Source organism: Pleurodeles waltl, chromosome 1_2 (assembly GCF_031143425.1).
Source record: "Pleurodeles waltl isolate 20211129_DDA chromosome 1_2, aPleWal1.hap1.20221129, whole genome shotgun sequence".
NCBI classification, from domain to species: domain Eukaryota; kingdom Metazoa; phylum Chordata; class Amphibia; order Caudata; family Salamandridae; genus Pleurodeles; species Pleurodeles waltl.
The window spans coordinates 174,395,354-174,415,437 of NC_090437.1; the positions used below are offsets into that span (position 1 = coordinate 174,395,354).

Genomic DNA, 20,084 nt, shown 5'->3' on the forward strand with positions numbered 1-20,084 from the left:
ACACCAGTTTAGAAAAATAACCAGTATTTATCTGAGTAAAACAAGACCAAAAGGACAAATAGCCAAGTCAAAATATCTCTTGTTAAAAGGTTAAGCAAGTCTTAATCCATGTAAATCAATGGATGTATCTCAGTAGTTCCCAACCTGTGGTCCGCAGACCCCCAGGGGTCCGTTACACATTCCCAGGGGGTTCGAAGGCCTTAGCTGGCAGGAAGACACCTCTCCAGCTGGGGCCTCTCAGAAACACGAGCGTGTTTTTCTATTCATTACTTTATTTATGCAGCAGTTTAAAAAGCACTGCAAATTCATCCACCAACTTTCATGCAAAAAATAAAAGCGTCAAGGGAACTCATGTGATTAATGTTCCTGCAGGAGAGAGATGGGAGGTTTGACTAGAGGCAGTTTTGACTCATGTAAGGTAGCGCAGAGGGTTAACATGCCTGCTGCAAAGAACGTATATTAAGCAAAGAACAGTATTTTATGTGCATAGCACAGTGGGTTACTGCTTTTGTGGCAGATTATTTTGTCACTGTGCATTTCATAAATTACAATCGTAATGTAGTACAGTGAGCTATGAACTGCGGTCAAAGAGCTGCATGCAACCTGCATGGCAGAAATTCGAAAGTTGTGTTTTTATCCAGTCTTTTATTATCTTAATACTTGTGAAAAATGTTTGCTTGCATAGATATACATTCTTACTATCAAAGTCAACGCTAACCACAGTGTTATGTTCTGAATCTTGAGTTTGCACGTCTCCAAACCAAGCACGCTTAGAAAGTGCCTACCAGTATAGATGACAATCACTGTTGAAAGCCGGGGACCCCCAAGCAATTTGTACGATTTAAATTTCAAGAATTAAAACAGTAATTCGCAAAAAATACACAAACAAGAACACACCAAACAGATACTCAAATTACTAAAGATATAATTTTTTTATTTAGAAAATATGCAATTGGTTTGGAGACGTGCAAACTCAGGAATCAGAACATAACACTGTGGTTAGCGTTGTCTTTAATAATAAGAATGTATGTCTATGCAAGCAAACATTTTTTACAAGTATTAAGATAATGAAAGACTGAGTAAAAACACAACTTTCTAATTTCTGCCATGCAGGTTGCATGCAGCTCTTTGACTGCAGTTCATAGCTCACTGTCACAAAAGCAGTAACCCACTGTGCTATGCACATTAAATACTGTTCTTAGCATAATATACGTTCTTTACAGCAGTCATGTTAACCCTCTGCATTACCTTGGATGAGGCAAAACTGCCACTTGTCAAACCTCCCATCTCTCTCTTGCAGTAACGTTAATCACATGAGTTCTCTTGACGCCTTTATTTTTTGCGTGAAAGTTGGTGGGTGAATTTGCAGTGCTTTTTAAACTGCTGCATAAATAAATGAATGAATAGAAAAACACGCTTGTGTTTCTGAGAGGCCCCAGCTGGAGAGGTGTCTTCCTGCCAGCTCAGGCGAGCGGACCCCCTGGGAATGTGTCACGGACCACTGGGGTTCCGTGGACCACAGGTTGGGAACCACTGGACCAGAGGATTCTGCTTCCCTACATAAAACCAAACATTGAAAAGTTAGTCATCGAGCTGCAGTATCGACCTTCCCATTAAAATCTTTCGAGTTTTGTGCATATTTTCAAAATTAAAATAATTATATCTTTAGTAATTTGAGCATTTGTTTGGTGTGTTCTTGTTTGTGTATTTTTTGCGAATTACTGTTTTAATTCTTGAAATTTAAATTGTACAAATTGCTTGGGGGTCCCCGGCTTTCAACAGTGATTCAGTGGGGGTCCTCGGGAGTCAAAAGGTTGGGAACCACTGATTATCTGTTTAGTGCAAAGTACCTGGGATGCATTAAAAACAAAGATAATGTGGGCCACAGGAAAGGTGAGGTGCCAGAAAAGGAAAGTGCTGCATTCGTTCCTTACTGCACAGGGGAGGTGATGTGTCAATTCTTTCCTCACAGGAAAAGCGATGCATCAATTTCCAGAAACCCAGCCTCGGCTCCTTACAATGGGGTGGGGTTGATGACAAATTGGCACCCAGGGAGGATGGTTGGAAAATCCAGACATGTTGTGTTGATGGGACTGTAGTTAAACAGACACTGCATTGATTCTGCAACCACGAGACAGGTGCTGTCTTGATTCTTCTGGTGTGAGACGTTGATGCATTGAGTTTCTCCTTCAGACAGGCAATGCAATGGCAGGCCTGAGACATTATTTTCAGGGCTACTCGTGTGGGTGGCACAATCAGTGCTGCAGGCCCACTAGTAACATTTTATTTATAGACCGTGGCAACACACCATGCACTGTGCTAGGGTTTTATTAGTAAATCAAATATGCCAGTCATGGAGATACTAATCACCAATACATTTTAGACAGAGCATATACACTTTAGCACTAGTTAGCAGGTGATAAAGTGCCCAGAGTCCTAAAGCCAACAAAGACAGGTCAGAAAAAATAGGAGGAAGAAGGCAAAAAGTTTGGGGATAATCCTGCAAAAAGGGCCAGGTCAAACAAGAAGAGTATTCGTTAAACATTGCCTCGTACCAGTTACCCCCTCAACTGCTGCCTTTTGACCACCATTATTTCCAGGAAGGTGGTGAAAATCATTCAGGCTCGTGCAACTAACACCTCCTCAGGGAAGACTAAACAGATTGGAGCATCAAAGACTTAAGAGAGATCTTGGAGAGCAAAAGCCCCTAGCCAGAAATACAATGGGTCCTTTGATCTTTATGTAATGTTTCTGTCAGCTGTCTGATTTTCAGAATATCCACATAGGAACAGATATATTTAATTAACCTAGTTGGAAGTCATTACAGTGTGGTTAGCCAGACAATCCAGATTGGCTCCCTCACTCTGAGAACAATGCTGACCGCTCCCAGTGAATGCTGTCGGTGCTTAACTTGTTAAACTTCAAACACTTCCCATATTTAATTTTCATTTTGCTGTAGCCTCTGAAATGCCACCAAGGGCCAGTCTTTTGTTTCAATGACCTATTCTCCCCCTTCCTTCAACACAGCAAGTAGATTCGTGGTTCTCGTAGTGTAGTCTAAGAAATACTATCTTACAAGGTCATCTATAACTGAGATACCTATTTGTTGCAGAATTTCTATTTTCTATGCTCTGAATGTACATTGGAAAGAGTCGACAGAAGTCCTGCTTTCTTAATGGTATGATAAGAGAATGCAGTCAAAATTTTTTCAACTAGACAAGCAAGATAATATAAGTGATCATTTTGGTTGAGGTTGATATGCAGCGGTAGTTGCCATTATAAGATTGCAGAACTGGCAGGTGTCACCAACATAGAGCGCACATACTCATGTGGGACCCTAAAGCCATTGTTTCTGACACATTGGAAAACAGTGTCCGTTATTGCAATGCATTATGCCCATTGCATTAAAGTGGGCAGCCAGCTGCTTTACTTATTTGGACCAATCTACAGTTCTTGAATGCAGACATTGCACGACCCTGTAAGCTGTTGAGCTCCAAGAAGTGTGGTCAGATAATTTGTCAGCTGATCACACTAAAACAATGTTGGTGAACCATTTTAGGCAGGTGACAGTGGGCCGTCAGAGGCCTCTTTTGAAGTCTGTTGGAGGCATTGGGTTTATTAAGAGGGTAAAGATAACTCCCTGGTATTTGGCAGTCTTCATAAAACGGCTGTGCTGCTGTGCCCACATAGAAACTTGTTTTCCGGATCTAAACAATGTACTTGATCATGTTTTAGAGGCTCTCCTGTGCGACGTGTCTCTCGCGACATTGTACATTTTCAGAAATGAAACAAGAATTGGCAAACGCAATAAGTCCAGCTTGAGTTTTGAGTTCAGATTAAAGCATGAAAAAAACGATGCTTCATTGAAAAAGGAAAATAAAATGATTTCTTTGTACAGAGCGCAAATATGAGATAAACAGTTAAAAGTATGATGATTTCGAGTACTAAGGTGTAAAATAGTCACTCGTGCATAATGCAAAGCAAGCAGCTCATAGAAGGCTGAATAATAAACCCAACAGCCAATAGCAGGAGGTTAGAGAGTAATACTTCTTCGGATGGATCCAAAGCTCACTCTGTTTATATAACAGTTACATGATATGGGTATGCTTTTAACTAACAAAAACTAAAAACCCTTCTGCACACAATAACAGACCACGGTGTCAGATGCTTCTCTCTTTTAATTGTTAAATGCAATCAAATAGACCAGCGATTCTTAACCTGAGTCTTACACTGGGGGTCTCCGACTAGTTAGAATTTTAAATAACATTAGCAGATTAATAAAGTACATGTACAAAAAAACCAAAATGTGCAATTGAACATTTTAAAATGTTTTCTAAATACGAAGAAATTTGGTAGTGGAGCCTCAAAACTAAGTTGTATCCTTCTCTTGATTTTTTTGGAGCAGCCAGGTACCGCAGATGGAATCTAGTATGGCTGATGGATGTCCTCATTTAAAGCACTGGTGTACACTGGCAAAAAAGAGAGCATGGTTTAGGAGGAAATAAAACAAAGTGATATGCCGTACTCTAGCATATGCCTTGTCTATTAGAAATAAAACTACATTTTGAAAAGCTACAACTTTTCAATTAAACTACAATTTTAAATTTAGTTTTTTATCTTCTGTTTGTGAATTAAATAAAATACCTTAGAATTTATGTTTTGTTTGATGTGTACTTGTTATTTTTTTGAGATTCAAATAGTAGAAACTACATAATCCAGGGACCTTGGCTTCCTGTTGTGATTTGGTGGGGAGTCCCCAATAGAAAAATATTATTAACTACTGAAATAGACACAAATACGGGCTAAGGCGGGCAGGAGGTCTTTGACTTTGATGGAGTTAATAAATTACTACCAAAAGGGCAATACATTTAGAGGGTATTGATGAATCATACGATTCCTTTACACCAAGTGTTGTTTTTAGCATTCCACTGAAACCCATGCTTTCATTCACCAGTTTTGCATACTCACGCTGGCTGTACCTGATATCATGCCTGAAAGTCCATTGTCTTGAATGTTAATTTGAGTGACCGCATGCTGTTTGTTTCTGTTTCTCAGGACAGTCAATTGAAGGCATCCATTCACCTGCGCTTCCTCAGTGTACGAAGAGACCCCTTCTTCCTCTTCCTCTATCAATGTCTGCAAGTGAGGACAGTCCGTTTGTTGGGTCTCTACAGCCACCTCCTCTCCCACTGAAGAAGACAGTGGGCAGGACAGCATCTGCACCGGATAATTCCTTTTGGGGTCAGGCTTCTCCTGGGCTCCGGCTCTTGAGTCCCACCAGCCCCAGGCTGAACATGAGTCAATCAGAGAGCAATGTCTGCCGCCAGGAAGCTGGTCAGTTCAGCTGTCCCTCAAGCCCAGGGGACAGCCAGCCCCTGTTCTCCTCTTCTGAATCCCTAGAGAAAGTGTGCAGATGGCATGGTCACAGGTCTGAGGCCAGGGGCTGGCAATGCCTTCAGAGTCGGTCTGCGCACTCCTTGTCCTCCTCCCAGCTCAACATGTCCAGCCATGGGTCATCTGGATCTACTCTTCAGCTGCACAACCTCCTCAGCAACATCGACAACAAGGAAGGAATGTATGCCAAGCTGGGAGGCTTATATGCAGAATCCTTGCGGCGCCTGGTGGCGAAATGCGAGGACTGTTTCATGCGGGACCAGAAAACAGAACTCTGCTTCAATGAGAACAGCTGGTCACTCTTTAAGCTAACATGCAACAAGCCATGCTGTGACTCTGGGGATGCCATTTATTACTGTGCAACCTGTGCAAAGGACCCACAGAACACCTATGCAGTCAAGGTACTTCTGACATACTCGATTATATTAACTTTATTAAGCTTATTAACTTTATTAGGATCTTATTTCCTCAGTAATAGTCATTCGCATAATAGTATTTAAAGGGGAATTCACAGAAAAAAGCCCTCCCCAACACTTTTGCCTACCTTCGACATGTGCCGTTTCCAAGTTATGCCTACTCAGATCCTGCATTGCCCACATAATGCCATCGGAGGCGCTGGTTGCACCTATCATTTTCCCAGGTGTAGCACATCCTCTCCTGTGATGGTATTGAGTGGGTATCAGTTGGCCCAAATAGAAGTTAGAGAAGAGGTCATAGAAACAACCAAGGGGCGGTCAATGGGAATTGAAGTTAGCAGACAAGCAGCAAAGTAAGTATAAAAGACAGCTGGTGGATGTATATGTGGAAATTTGCAGTCTTTAATGGTTTTTAGTTGAGTGTTTCTCCTTAAAATCGAATTGTCCGTTTATGGATACTTACACTGAAAAGTTAGCCTGGAGTGGATTTGATGAAGGAAGGAACATTTTGTTATGGGTCCCCCCCCCCAATGGAAAATATGGTGCAGCATTGGTAGGAATATAGTCAGTCAATATAAGTGCAGAGAGGAAGATATTTACGAAGAGAGATTTGTGTAGCAGTTCTAGGTGGAACAGAATGGTCTTCATCCGAAACTCCATAAGTGCGCACAGCTCCCCCTCAATGGCGATTAATGGAACTTCGGTATGGAGTAGGATCTGTCCTAAGATATATATAAATATTGATCTTGTGAGGGTTTAAGTTCCTCACTTATTCTACTTTATTCTGATAAACGCTGTAAGAGAAATGGTTTATTGGTCCATTTACGTGTTTTTTTTAATGCACCATAAAGCGAAAGGAGAAAATGCAGCAACCAGTTTCCTCCATTTTGATTAACTATGTCGGGCATATTCACAAAGGTATTTTCGGCTGTAAATGTAAGTTCACATCCATAAATACCTTGTTTACACATCCCAGGAATTCACAAAGGAACTTATAGTGGGCATACATCCATTCACTACTGCAGATTTCTGCGTCAGAACTACGGAGAAATCGATGGTTGTAAATCCCACTCAAGGAGTTGGAAGTTGTCATTTCAACCCAAGGTTTGCCTTGGAAGTTAAGGGACCTTTCACAAACATGTACATTTATGGCCATTCCTAAATGCCGATCTGACCCTTTAAATCCTGGAAATGGTCAGAGATTTACTCTAACTTCCAGGCTGGGAAAGGGGACTGATTACTTACCTCCAGGGTTTTGAAAGTGGTGTACGGGGAGAGCTTTATCCATGTTTTCCCCGTGGAGAAAACAAAAACAAAAAAATAATTTGCATTGGAGGTCGAGTGGGCAGGTGGCTGGGATGTTAGTGGAAATAAAGTGAGTTCCCCTATACATAATTCTACACTATGTATAGTTCCATGCAGTAGGAATAGTAGCCTCTGGGAATTGTCACATGGCATTCCCAGTAGTACATCTGGAAATCTGTGTCTCATGCAGTTTTCTAGGTGTTTTCCTGGAAATGTTGGTGACTTTAAACAAAAACACATAAAAGTACGTCCAGGCACACCCAGGGTAATATATCTCTGCCCATGCATTTATGGTTTTATTGGTAAAGATGTCTGATATTTTCCATTAAGTAATCACACACTAAAAGAAATACAGGTGATACCCAGGTGTCCCTCTTCCTCTGAACATAAAAGGAAGAGCTTCAGATAGCTTAAGACCGCCTGTTGCCTTTACCCTTGGACTTGGCTTAGGTATTTTCCCATTTCACCTTTGTCATTCATGAAGAGCACTCTCTGCAGCAGAGGCTCGCCTCATTGGTCGATTCACTGAATTGTTTATCATGACACAATTTTCAGAGTCTGCGCAGAGCTTTTTTGGAAGCAGCGTATCTAGTTCTGTGGTTTGTACTAGGTCTGCCACTTCAATTCGGAGAGTGTTTAGTCATTTAAAGGTAGCTTTAGTGTTTGAAGCTGTAAGTGGCAAGATGGCCCTTTTTCAATGATGTCAAACCCTCGACAAATTCTAGGGTTCAATTAGGTCTTGATACCAGGGATGTAACTTTATTCGAATTGCGACCAGTTTCAAAAGCAAATTTGTCATGGTTTACACGTTTAACCATTAACACTGTCCGGATGGCTTGTGCCAGCTCTCCTTAGGCTTGCCATGCTTTGAAGTGTTGCCCTTACCATCAAAGGCTTCCTGCTTCCGTTGCAAAATCCAAAGCAGTAATGAAAAGCTGATGAGTTTGCATCCTAACTGTGGGCTGTTGTCGCATTAACCCACAGAGGCCATAGTTGCATTACAAACTGAGATTTTCACATCAATACCATTACAATTAGAACATGGTAGGAAAATATTTAACACTTACAACTTTTATTGCTTTATATCCTTCGCTTCCTGAGGAAGGGAAATGAGGATCTGAAAAAATTAGTTGGTTGGTCCATCCACTTAGATCTCTGTAGCAACTAGGGCTGGAATACTATAGCGAGGAGGTGGTACATTAGACACCATCTTGGTGGTTAGACAGGTAATGATCAGCCACCAGAATATGTAAAATAATCTAGTTTTCATCAAGAAAACCCTACAAATATCTGAAAACATAAAATACCTTAAGTGTTGTTCGTTTCTAACAATATCACACAAAACCAGGAGTCACAGTAATAGATTACCATTCATTACCTAAAAAGTATCAATTCAGTTAAATTGATGAAACAGTTGCATTGCCTTTGAAAGATAACTTCCCCAATCTTTATCTTGGAGCAGACACGCTATCTGGAGCATGATGTAAATTAGTAAGCAGGGTCTAGACTATATTCGACCTCCACTTAATTGATCTAAAAAGGTGACTGTCTCATTTGGATGCGTCTGAACTGCCACACTAGGCAGACTTGCAATCTGTGTCATGACGTGCACAACTCTTTGTTTGCGCTCCAGAAAACATGTAGAATAGAGCCTCGGGAATCAATACTCAGAAGTAATATTAGCATTGCTGGCATTCCCCGAAACCTTCCACTTAATGTGATGTGTATTTGTAGAGCACATTATCACGGTGAGGGTATCAGTTACTTGCGGAATTCAAGAAGAGAGGCAGAGGATCAGATGTGGAGTTTGAGGTCATTCCATGCTTTAGGATCAAATTAAGAGAATTCCTTTGTCCTTCTTGTTTGGTTCTGTGAATGCATTGGATGTTTGTGAATAGGAGTCTTGCGGAGCACAGGTGTCTGGATGGCTGCTGGAACGAGATGCAACTGTTTTGGATTGTCGACCTCTGTTGCGTTGTGGCAGAAATGTGTATGTGAAAGTTTGAATTGAGCACATTTGTACATCAGGGACCAGTGTAGTTCCCTGAGATATGGTGTAATGTGAGTTCTGTGTGGGAGGTTGAGAATAAGTCTGGCTGGCAAGTTCTGGATAGTTTTTGTAGTCTTCTGGTAAGTTGCTTGGTGATTCTAGCATAGAGGGTGTTCCTATAGTCTAGCGTTTGGGTGATTAGGGAATGAGTGATAGTCTTTCTATTTGAGAAGATCTTTCTCAGCATCTTCAGGGTGTTGAGGTAAAATACAGTGATGACGCTGACTTGTGCGGTCATGTCTAGTTTGCTAGTGATAATTATTCAGAGGATCCTGGCATGATTCTCAGTGTGGGCCTGAGTTGGCGTGGGTCCAGGTTTGGCTGGTTCCCAGGTCGAGTCCTATGGTGAGGAATTCTTGACAAAGATAACTACTTCTGCCTTGTCGGTGTTGAGTTCGAGACAGTTGGCTCTCATCCATTTAGCGACTTCGGGCATGCAGACGGTGAACGTTTCTTGTGTTGTGGTTCTTGTCCAAGAGGAAGAGTACGAGTTGCATGTTGTCTGCATTGTACAGGACATTAAGGTGCATGTGGATGAAGACAACTAAGTGAATCATGTATGTGTTGAAGAGGGTGGGGACAGCAATGAACTTTGAGGCAATCCACAGATGAGTTTGCATGCTTCTGAGGAGTAAGGTGCCAGGCTGACTGCTTGTGATCTATGCTAAGAAGAAGCCGGTCCACCAGAGATCAGATCCTTGAATGCCAGTCTTGTGTAGGCATGATGAGAATTGGGTATGAAACTGTGGTATATGCTGCAGAGAGTTTCCAGAAGATTGAGGGCTGCCATGTTTCCTCTGTCAAGGATCACATGGATGTCTGTGGTGGCGATAAGTGCTGTCTCTACTGTGGTTGTGCCTGAATCTGGACTGTGTGGCATCATGAAGCTGGTAGTTGCTAGGGGGTCGGTGATGCGCCGATTGATTATTTTCTCTAGGACCTTTGTCGGTATGGTTGGATGATCTGTAGTTGGAAAGCATGCTAGGTCAGCAGATGATTTCTTGAGCAGGGGTATGACGGTGGCATGTTTTCCAGGTGTCCAGGAATGTGGCTCAGTCAGTGGAGGTGTTGAGGATGGGTGTAAGTGCTTCACTGATAAGTAGGAGTCCTGTGGTGAAAGCGTGGTGGAAGCAAGGATCACATGGAGCCCCCAAGTGGATGATCTCCATGGTAGCGGTGATTTTGATTATGGGAATTGCAGGCCATTTGGTCAGGGTTTGTTCATCGGCTATGATAAGTTGAGTTGTGACAGCGATTGGGTCCGCTTGAGGGTCAAAGTTTCTAAATTTGGAGTTGTTTTTGTTACAGAAGAATTCAGAGAGCTTGTTGCATATGTCTTGCGAAGTGGTGATGTTGCTGGATGCAGCAGGAGGAGCGGTGAAGTCTTTGATGGTTATGATTTCCTTGCTGCTGCTCGTTGATGAGATCTGAAAGAGCTGTGTGTATCTGGTGGTGGTAGCATCTTAAGGATTTGAAGATGTATTTATCTGAGGTGTCTTGGTCTCCATTTGTGCTCCAGTTGCTTGCAGTGGTGTTTCATCAGCCTGAGTTCCTCTGTGTACCAGCTAACCCAGGGTCAGGTTCTTGCTGGTGGGTTGCCCTTGTGGGGAGCCAGGGTGTTGGCGCATGCAGTGATCCAGCTGTTGAGGCTTTCGTTGTCTTTCAGCAAGTTGCAAGTGTGCTTGGGCTGATGCTCGGAGAAGGCGTAACAGTACTCCTCTTCAGAGATGCTTTCTAGCCGTGAAGGGTTCCAGTGGTGGTAGGTCTGTGATGATGTGGGATAGGTATGCTGAAACTGATGAGGGCATGGTATGTCCAGGTCAAAGTCCCGGGCTTGTCGACTGTGATATTGCTAATGTCACAGAGATCTGAAAAAGACAACATTAGCAGATCAGGATCCTCTCTGTAAACATTTGTGCGTGGATCGTAACACACATGGGTTTCAATGAGGCTTAAGTTGTATCCCCCATTAACTAGGCCCGGGAGAAATTTCCGCCAAAGAGGCATAATTTGATTTTACTCGAAATTCCCAGAATTAGTTCTCATAATTATGTGCTGTTCGCAGCACAAATGTATTGCAAGCACAGAGAAACAGTGAGAATGACCTGAACGCAACTGGATGCTCTTTGTAGTGCTTGTGTGTGTTTTGGGGATTTTGTTTTAGTGCATAATGCATCCTCATGACCAAAATGGATGCGAAGATGTATTTCATGGTAAAATATAGCACCAAATGCCAGTTCCACATTATGTGTAATTACAACAAATTTTCCGAAATGTTTCATGAATACACAAAAACATATTGTGCCAATTTCGCACACTCTACCTACAACCATTTGCTTTCTCTAAAGCTACACGTAATACAGCTTCTTGGTTTTATACGTATATTGTGTGAAAATCATGAAAGTAAGAAAGTGTTATGGACTTTGACCTCTGGCTTTTGCTAATAATTTACTTTCCTCTCCACACCCATCATTCCTGATTTAGCTCTGGTTAAGGCTGTGTATTTTTCTTCAGAGAGCTTATATTAGAAAGAGTCCTGGTGTGGAAAGTTCAGAGGTAGATTCGTGGGGGGTTGTGGTGGCTGGCTGCATGTGTAGCTGTCAGTATTTCTGTGCAGCGATGAATAAAGGGTTTTGCCCTTAGACATGCCATTGAATTTCTCAGCTAGTTGGTAATATGTGAGAAAGGGAGGCATTAAAGGAAATTAGTGGTCTAGGTAGGAAGCATATTCTCCTCTGTTATTTCTTCCAGTGGATGCTATTTTTGGTTTTAAATTCCCCTGGCAGACTTTGTGGTTTACTTAAATGCTTCTTGCGCATTTTGAGTTTAGAAAGGCTGACACCCACTTGCGGGGCTGTGGGCAGTAATCCCCAGCTGTCACCGGTTACAAAAGCCATCTCACTTTCCTGTTGTTAACATTGTACAATTCTTTTTTTCCTATCTTTGGTCTTGCAGACACTGCTGATGTGGTGTATCCACAAATGCTAGGTTTAGTCATCCTCTTTTCTTCAGTGAATGTTTGTTCTGAGCTGCATTTAGATCCGCTGGCGTCAACCTTTTCCCCACCTAACAGAGATTGCCAGCTATGCGGTAGTGTGCGGTCGTTTTACCTATGAACATTTTTGCGGTAATGTGGTTGGAGGGTAGAAATCTTTCAGATGTGTTGAGAACCCTGATTCCTGAACGTAAAGCAAGGACTCTACCAAAGCACATTTTCTATTGTTGACGACGATCCCCATTCAGCACCTAAAGGTGTATCATGCAAGGCAGGGCTATTGTATCTACAAATCACATAGAAGAAGAATGCAGTAGACCTATTACTTGCCAAAGTCCAGACACCAAAGGGCTTTAGGATAGGGTGGAAACATACTCCTTTAATTTGCCAAAAATGAAGTGTTGGACTGGGACTCTCATACATTAAGTGTTTTTTCTGCTAATTTGATCATACTGCAAAAAGTATAGGGGGAGCATGGTTTTCAGCTATTTCGATTTCGAGGTCTAGCAAAGAATTAAACTGCAGTACTTTTAAACAACTCCATGATCTCAAGGTCATGTTGTCGGGTAAAGCTGCAAGCGAAATCTTTCTGCAGAAGGTTAATGAATGGATCTCGGCCAGTTTATGGTAACCCTTTTAGGATGAGATTACAGGTAGGTTTCCATCGCCCAGTTTGTTTCTCATGAAAGAGGTTGAGTGAGCAACAGTTTAGTGTTGACCGCAACTTATTTGTCATATTGTTGCTTATTGGTGGTCATCTGTGCTTATAGAGGCGAACTGCTGATTTATGCAGTTCAATTTATGAATTAATAACACTTTTAGCGGTCATTATGAACTCTAGGGTCTTTCCTTCTATTTTCATGTGATTAACTCTTGATACGTCCCATTCAAATGCACCTGCATCTGCTTTAGTGAACCCCTAAAATCCAAACTATTCAGACTCAGTTTCTGATTGGGCCTTGGATATACCAGGGTGATGAGTTTTGGATGATAGGTATGGCGGGTCTGGGGGAGGGGAATGCAATCATCCACCTTACCAGACTGACTGTATCGTCTGGCATCCAATATCAAATGGGACGTCACAGGAATCTCATTAAAAGTAGAATCTCAGATATACGCTTTTCCCGTCATTTTCATGTCACAATTCACCAACACTCGATGCTGACCTTTGTGCTTTAGAAGGTTGGTGCCATATAAGCATGATGTCCGTGCATTTTCTACTGTTCTTATGGAATTGTTCTGTCTCTCAAGATTTCTCCAAACGTGTATTTTCTCAGCTGGAATTTGTAGGTTGAGCACATGGGAGACCGCTATTACCACATCATGCTGCCGATTTAGTGGTGACGAAATAGAGCCCTGGAAAGGTTCATGATAATTCCTTCCAAAAATTGCCAAACTCTGAGCTCTAGCGCTTTGTGTTCTCCTTGCCTCTTTCACTCAGAGTAGGGTGAAGAACTTCCCACTATTTCTGAAACACGCTCCTCCAAACTTTCACTTAAATCAGGCTTCTGCCATAAAGCAAGGAGGTTGCGCGTTCTCCGATGGGTTCTGTTTGGAGTGTGTTGTGTAAAAGTGTGTGCTTGATTAACGAAAAATTAGGATTTTCACCTGGCAGCTGGCTGCACTTTGGCCTGTAATTAGGTTAGGTGGAGCGGGTGTTAGACAGATGTAGCGCACACTGACACACCAAAAGGTCTGCTGAACACAGCTCTTCCAGATTCTCATATTCCTTGGCGGGAAAGAGCTTATGCTTTAGTGCATGTCTGAGAGTTGTCGGGCAGACCTCTTGTGCTGAAGTAAAGAGATCTTGAATTATCTGAGCCAGGCTAGCCTGAGAAGCGTTCGTCCATCTAAAACATGTTATTACTTCAAAACCATACGTTAACTACAGATGAAAGGGAGCCAAGAAAGGAAGAAGGCTGAATTAAAACAAAATGTTTGTCGGCTTCAAAGCTGCAGAAAAACAACCCCTAGGTTCAGAGTTCTTAGAGGGAATTTCTGAAGTGATGGTGGTCCTCTCTGTAGGTGCCTCTTAACAGGTAGGTGTGTGCCATGTGTCTGCAAAACAGGAAACGAGTCTCCAGTTTACAAGACAGGAGCAGCATAGTGGCACTGAGTCATCTGGGGGGGGGGAGGAGGGGGGGGTGCAGCTTGAATTTGGAGATTATGGACCTGATTTAGAGTTTGGCGGAGGGATATTCTTCACTGTTGCGGTGGAGTAAACCCTCCGCCAAACTCTAAATCAGGCCCTTTGTGCTCTATTGGGCTAGAGTTCAAGTTGATCTTCTGGTTTGAATGGCCCAGTGGAGACGATTTACAAAAGGTTCAGAGTTTTTAGGGCTCAATTGCATGCCTCACGTAACCCTGAGCTTCATGCCTCCTATTCATTATGCAATTATATGTAGCAGGGGCATTAACTAAAGGTTTTAGAGCACATTTCATAGGAAGTTGCTTATCACATATAAGTAAGGAATAACACTCACTACAAATGGAGCCTCAGGAGACATGAAAGTAAACATGTTGAACAACAAGCTATACATATACAAGTATCAGAATGTCAGCAAAGCACCTTCCAATCCATTAGCAACTCTCGAGAAAAGACATGTATGAAAGGTGCATACACTAGCTTTGTGTACAACCACTGTGTGTAGTAAGTAGATGGAAACTTGGAATCTCTCATTGGAGCTACAGAGATTCATGGGAAGACTAATGCACTGAGGGGGCAGAAAGGGCCATCTATTAAATACCACAAAACATGCTTCGCTAAACAAGGGGAATCAACTTGTTGCCCAAAGTGAAGATTTCAGTAAAGAGAACTGACGTTTTTGGTCTGGCCTAACCAATTAGGCCAAGCACAGGTCTATTGTTGTCAAAGCTCTGTAGCATACACAAAGTACACTTTTGCTCCTCTGAGAAGAGTATTTCTCCCTCACATTTTTCAATTGCCTGCTTGATGTATCATCCTGCTTCCTAAGAAGGGTTGGATTTTAATGCATGAGGGACTATTTTAAATTTCATCACACATTAAATTACCTTTATCAAGCATTGTATATAGAAAATATCATTTTTACTTCAGCTGGCTTTCTTAATGTTTAGTCGGGACTCCAGACTTATTGTATTTACCAGGCTTGTTTTACTTCTACTACATGGCCCTTTAGAGTGCAAATGGAGGAGGAGTGGCGTCCATGTAGCTGGGGCTGTTCCCTTTTCAAGAGCTATAAAGTCCACTTTGGTGAGTGGACATTGCTTTTATACCTCAACATTTGACAACAGAAGAGAATGAGTTAGGTCATCCATGTGCTGCTGAGGGCGTTACTTAGTCTTAACATGCCCTACGCATTCCCTTGAGAATAGAAGGGACTGGCCTAGCAGAGAGTGAAGAAGGACTCGACCTGCTTCTGGACTTTAGCTTAGCAAAGTTGAAGCCCAGTTCAGCTTTGGTAGGAGGTTTAAGTCAAGGGTCGAAGTGTAACAAATGAGTTGAATTGTGACTAGCTGCTGGCATGAGACTGGAGGGATACTGTCATGGTCAAGGGACATGATCCGCTTCAAACAGTATCAAGAGCAATTGTAAAAGAAAAAGATAAATCTATAAAATATAAACTTGGTTGTAAAAGTCAGTAGGGGCATATAGCAGAAAACATAAATGAAGGGTTAATCAGTTCATGTTAGTTTTGCCCTATGCTTCTGATCGCTCAGGTAGAAAGCATTCCACTAGCACATGCAAAATCAGATACATATTTTATGTTTCCTACGTCCTTCCCAGGAGGTTTTGTTGCCCCTAGTCTTTCTCTAAAAGATTATGGGCATGGCATTATGTTGTTCAACGCCTCTTCAAGGGTAGCAAGCATAATATACATACACATTTACAATTAGATGTTACTGCGCATATCTGGGACACAAAAGAAGCATTTTGACATGGGAAGGAGATATTTGGTGGAAAGTGAGCTGTATAAACTCTTCTCTCCCTTGCAGAGGAGGAAGCATCTACCTGTCCTTTTCCTTGGTGCCCTTCCTATGGATGGCAATTAACTGTTTCTCTTTTTTTTGCAGATTTGTAAACCTGAAAGTTCAAAGAGCCCTACATATTGCAGTTTATCATTGCCAGTCCACTTTAACATTCAGCAGGACTGTGGGCATTTTCTCGCCACTGTACCGTCCAGTATGTCGCAGTCAACAAAAGCATCCTCTGGCTCTTCTGCAACTAGCAGTGCCCCTCAGACCCAAGGCAGCAGTGAACAGGAATGTGTTGTCGTCATCACGCGTGAAGTGCCACACCAGACCGCAGCTGACTTTGTCAAAGACTCTGTGTCCTCCCACAGCTCACAGCCAGAGGTCTACGAGCGTCAGGTGTGTTTCCTTCTCCTGCAACTATGCAATGGCCTGGAGCACCTCAAGGAGCATGGCATCATACACCGGGATCTATGTCTGGAAAACTTGCTGCTTGTCCATTGTCCATCGGTCATGGGAAAGACCACCACGGATGACAAACGTTTGCCAAGGCTCATCATCAGCAATTTCTCAAAGGCCAAGCAGAGGTCGGGGGCCAGTAACTCAAAGCTAAAGCGGGATCAGGCCAGGCTTGCTCCTGAGATTGTTTCTGCTTCACAGTACAAGAAGTTTGATGAGTTTCAGACTGGTATTCTCATCTACGAACTCCTCCACCAGCCCAACCCCTTTGAAGATCGGGCCCATCTCCGAGAGCAGGAGTATAGCCAGGAGGACCTCCCACCAGTGCCCATCCTCTCGCTCTACTCCAAGGGACTCCAGCAACTTGCACACCTATTACTGGAGGCTGATCCAATCAAGCGTATCCGCATCACCGAAGCAAAACGGGTGCTACAGTGTTTACTCTGGGGTCCCAGAAAAGACTTGGCAGATCAGCCACTCAGCAATGAGGAAGCCCTGCATGGTGCCCTTCAGAACTGGATTGACATGAAGCGGGCCCTGCTGATGATGAAGTTTGCAGAGAGGGCCATAGACCTTGAGCGGGGCATAGAACTTGAGGACTGGCTTTGCTGCCAGTATTTAGCATCCACAGATCCTTGTTTCCTCTTCCACACTCTAAGACTCCTCACTCTCCTCTGAAGACAGGAGAAGCACAAGCACTTCAAAACCACACCATCTTCCATGGGGAAGCACAGGCACTGTTAAAATTGCATTACAGCCAGCTGTTAAATGACCTTTCCATGATTTGTTGACCTGAGCCGTTGACAAGGACTTATAACTAGAGAGGGGACACAACCGCTATCACCCAAGGCAGTAGAGCTGTATCACTATTAGAACACTCCACCCACTGAAGGCAGAGTGTTCTAAATGAAACAGGGAGAAATAGAGGAGTTGTGTTGGGATGTTGAAGCAGGGAGACTGTATTAGCCATTTTTGGACCTCCTGCCATTCCATTGTCTTCAACGGAGCTCTCAAAATTCCAATATGTTCATAATGGTTTGTTGCCTGTTTTCCAAAGATTGTGTGGTTGCCATGGATGACATGGTAGTATTCACGGAGTGTTCCCCTATCAAATGACTGCAGCAGCCTTCACATTTTGCTCTTTTCACTGTCTTAAAAGGACATTTTTGTTGATCACTTGATATATTTTAACTGCAGTTTTTTCTACATTGATTGATGACTTTTACAAAGCGAAACTACGGGAACCGTTCTTCATGACATAAGACCAGTGTCAAAATATGGAGGAATATTTCTTTGTGATATCACCAATATGAACACATGTAAATGTCGTTTGTGGCTTCCACAACATTCAATGATTTATTTGCCTATAAAATCTAGAAACATATTTATTTTTATAAAAATCTATGATGAGCAATATCTTACTAAACCCAAAATATAATCACCCAAGAACTTTGTTTTACTCAGACAAAATCTGGTACAAACGTTGGTTTTGAAACAAATGCAGTGCAAAACCTCGTGTCTTGGGTGTTCACCTTATCAGATATCATTGGTTATAGTAAAAAGAATATGAATCATAAAGCCTTGGCAGGTGCTTATCTTTTTTGCCATTGTGGTATCCATTTTTTTTTTACAAAATAATAAAGCCATGTATGTTTGCCAAATTTCTTGCTTTTCAGCACTTCAATACTCTTCATTTTGATGTCTTAAAATAATCTGGACACTTTCTTTAGCCTCAGCAACAAACTGTGAGGGGGTCGCTCCGTGAGGTAAATTGCACTTTGACTGGTCTTTGCAAGTCGTTAAGACCATCTCATGGCACAGCTATTATAGATAGGTATGGATCTTCGTGTGGTGTGGTAAACCCCTGCATCACGATATCCCTCTTCGAAGCTTAAGATTCGTATTTCCGTAAGTAATGGCGATTAGGTGAAGATCATGTGGTATGCTGAGAGAATTCAGAGCTGGAATCCAAATCTTCACTTCTAACACATGTGCCTACAACACCAGATCACATATCTGCTGGAAAAAACCTTTACACTGCTTTCAAGTATTGGAAAACATTTGTATGTTGTTGTTGTATTCTCATCCGCACATGAAAACTTGGTGGTATTGCAGAGTTTTTGGCACATGGCCATCTGAAACACATTGAATAAAGTTTAGGCTTGACATATTTGCAAAATGTTTAAACAGCATGGTGAGTAAATTTGCTTTGTTGAGCACAAGGCTGAGAATTTCTAACTGATAGAGCAGGTGACCTCCCTAGAGCACCTGTCAGTCCATGTCATTTTTGAGTTGTCAGCTGCTTTTGAAATAAAAACAAGGTGTCAGTAAGCTGACCCACTGCCATATTTTACCAATATTTGATTGCCTTAAAAATCACAAATTGAAAGTGTGTTGGGCCTTAACTTTCCTGCGGTTAGTAGTCAAAAGCATTCGCTTGAACTAATCATAATTTCACTGAGCCCACTTCCTGTGCCTTTGGAAGTTGCCCTGTATGTGAAATCCGTGATAGCAGGGTTACCTGCCCTTAATTCTGCCCTGTGTCCTCTTAGTGTGCCTTGTTTAGGACTGTTAATTTCTTACGGAGATATTAAATCACTGCTTTGGATCTGTTCTAATTTTACGCATGCGTGTCCATAAAATTAGGGCACAGCTGTCAAAGGGGTTTTGAAGCTGATTCAAATGTGCCTTCATTGCCATCAAACAATACACAGAATAGCACATTAGTAATTGCAGCTTTTTGTACCACGCAGTCCTCGTCCACTCTATAATAATGTTTTTATTAATCTGTTTTAAAAGAATTGTGGTGCTTTCTGTGTTCGTTCTCTCAACCTCAAGAATATTTAATTTAATCAAGGAATAAGGGGTGACTGAATGAAAAATCAAAACATACCCAGTAGCAGCTGGTCCCCTAAGAATTTGGTGGGGCAACCAACCAAAGATTTAAGATACCAGCTGCATGTCAAACGCTGGCTCGCTTCCTCCGGTCTTCATGCAGTCCCTCAGCACTCTGAGTGCAGCAGTTGAATACTCCACACTAATCTAGATGCTGCTCTCATGCTTCTGATAATGTTAGCAGCTTGAGAGCAGCCCCAGGATTGGCTGTAGCAGGCTGCCTCGACGCTCCAGCAGGCACTGGGGGCCTGTGCCTGCTCTCCACTCAGCTGTCTAAGACAGCTGAGTGGAGAGGTTTACACTGCGCATGTCAGACTGGCCATCGCGAGACGGCTGGCCAAAATGACATATGCAGTGTAAACTGTGGAATGAGCATTACCCCCCTGCTGCCAGTCAGCAGCTGGGGTCCCACCCCCAAACACGGCTCCGCTGAGGAAAGGTGAAAAATAAAATGGTAATAAATTTATTTTATTTTTCACCCTTTTTGGGGACGCTGGTAGTAGGGGAATGCCGCTCCTCAGCCCTAAGAGAGAGGCCGCTGCTGAACATACCTCAAAACACACAATTTCCATTGCATTTCCTATTTTAATTTCAGTGAATCAGTGCCAATTCTCCCCAG

At 42.5% G+C, this 20,084-nt stretch overlaps 1 protein-coding gene across 5 annotated transcripts in view; it reads left to right on the forward strand.

Annotated features, from left to right (window-relative positions):
* The window catches only part of PRAG1 (PEAK1 related, kinase-activating pseudokinase 1), a 148,495-nt gene extending 130,264 nt beyond the window's left edge, over nt 1–18,231 (forward strand). For all 5 annotated transcript variants that reach the window (XM_069237334.1, XM_069237317.1, XM_069237308.1 and 2 more), the window contains 2 exons: nt 5,056–5,795; nt 16,214–18,231. In XM_069237334.1, the coding sequence (XP_069093435.1) occupies nt 5,056–5,795; nt 16,214–17,248 (1,775 nt within the window). In that variant the 3' untranslated portion in view covers nt 17,249–18,231. The remainder of the gene's footprint in view (nt 1–5,055; nt 5,796–16,213) is intronic.
* The last annotated feature ends 1,853 nt before the right edge of the window (nt 18,232–20,084 follow it).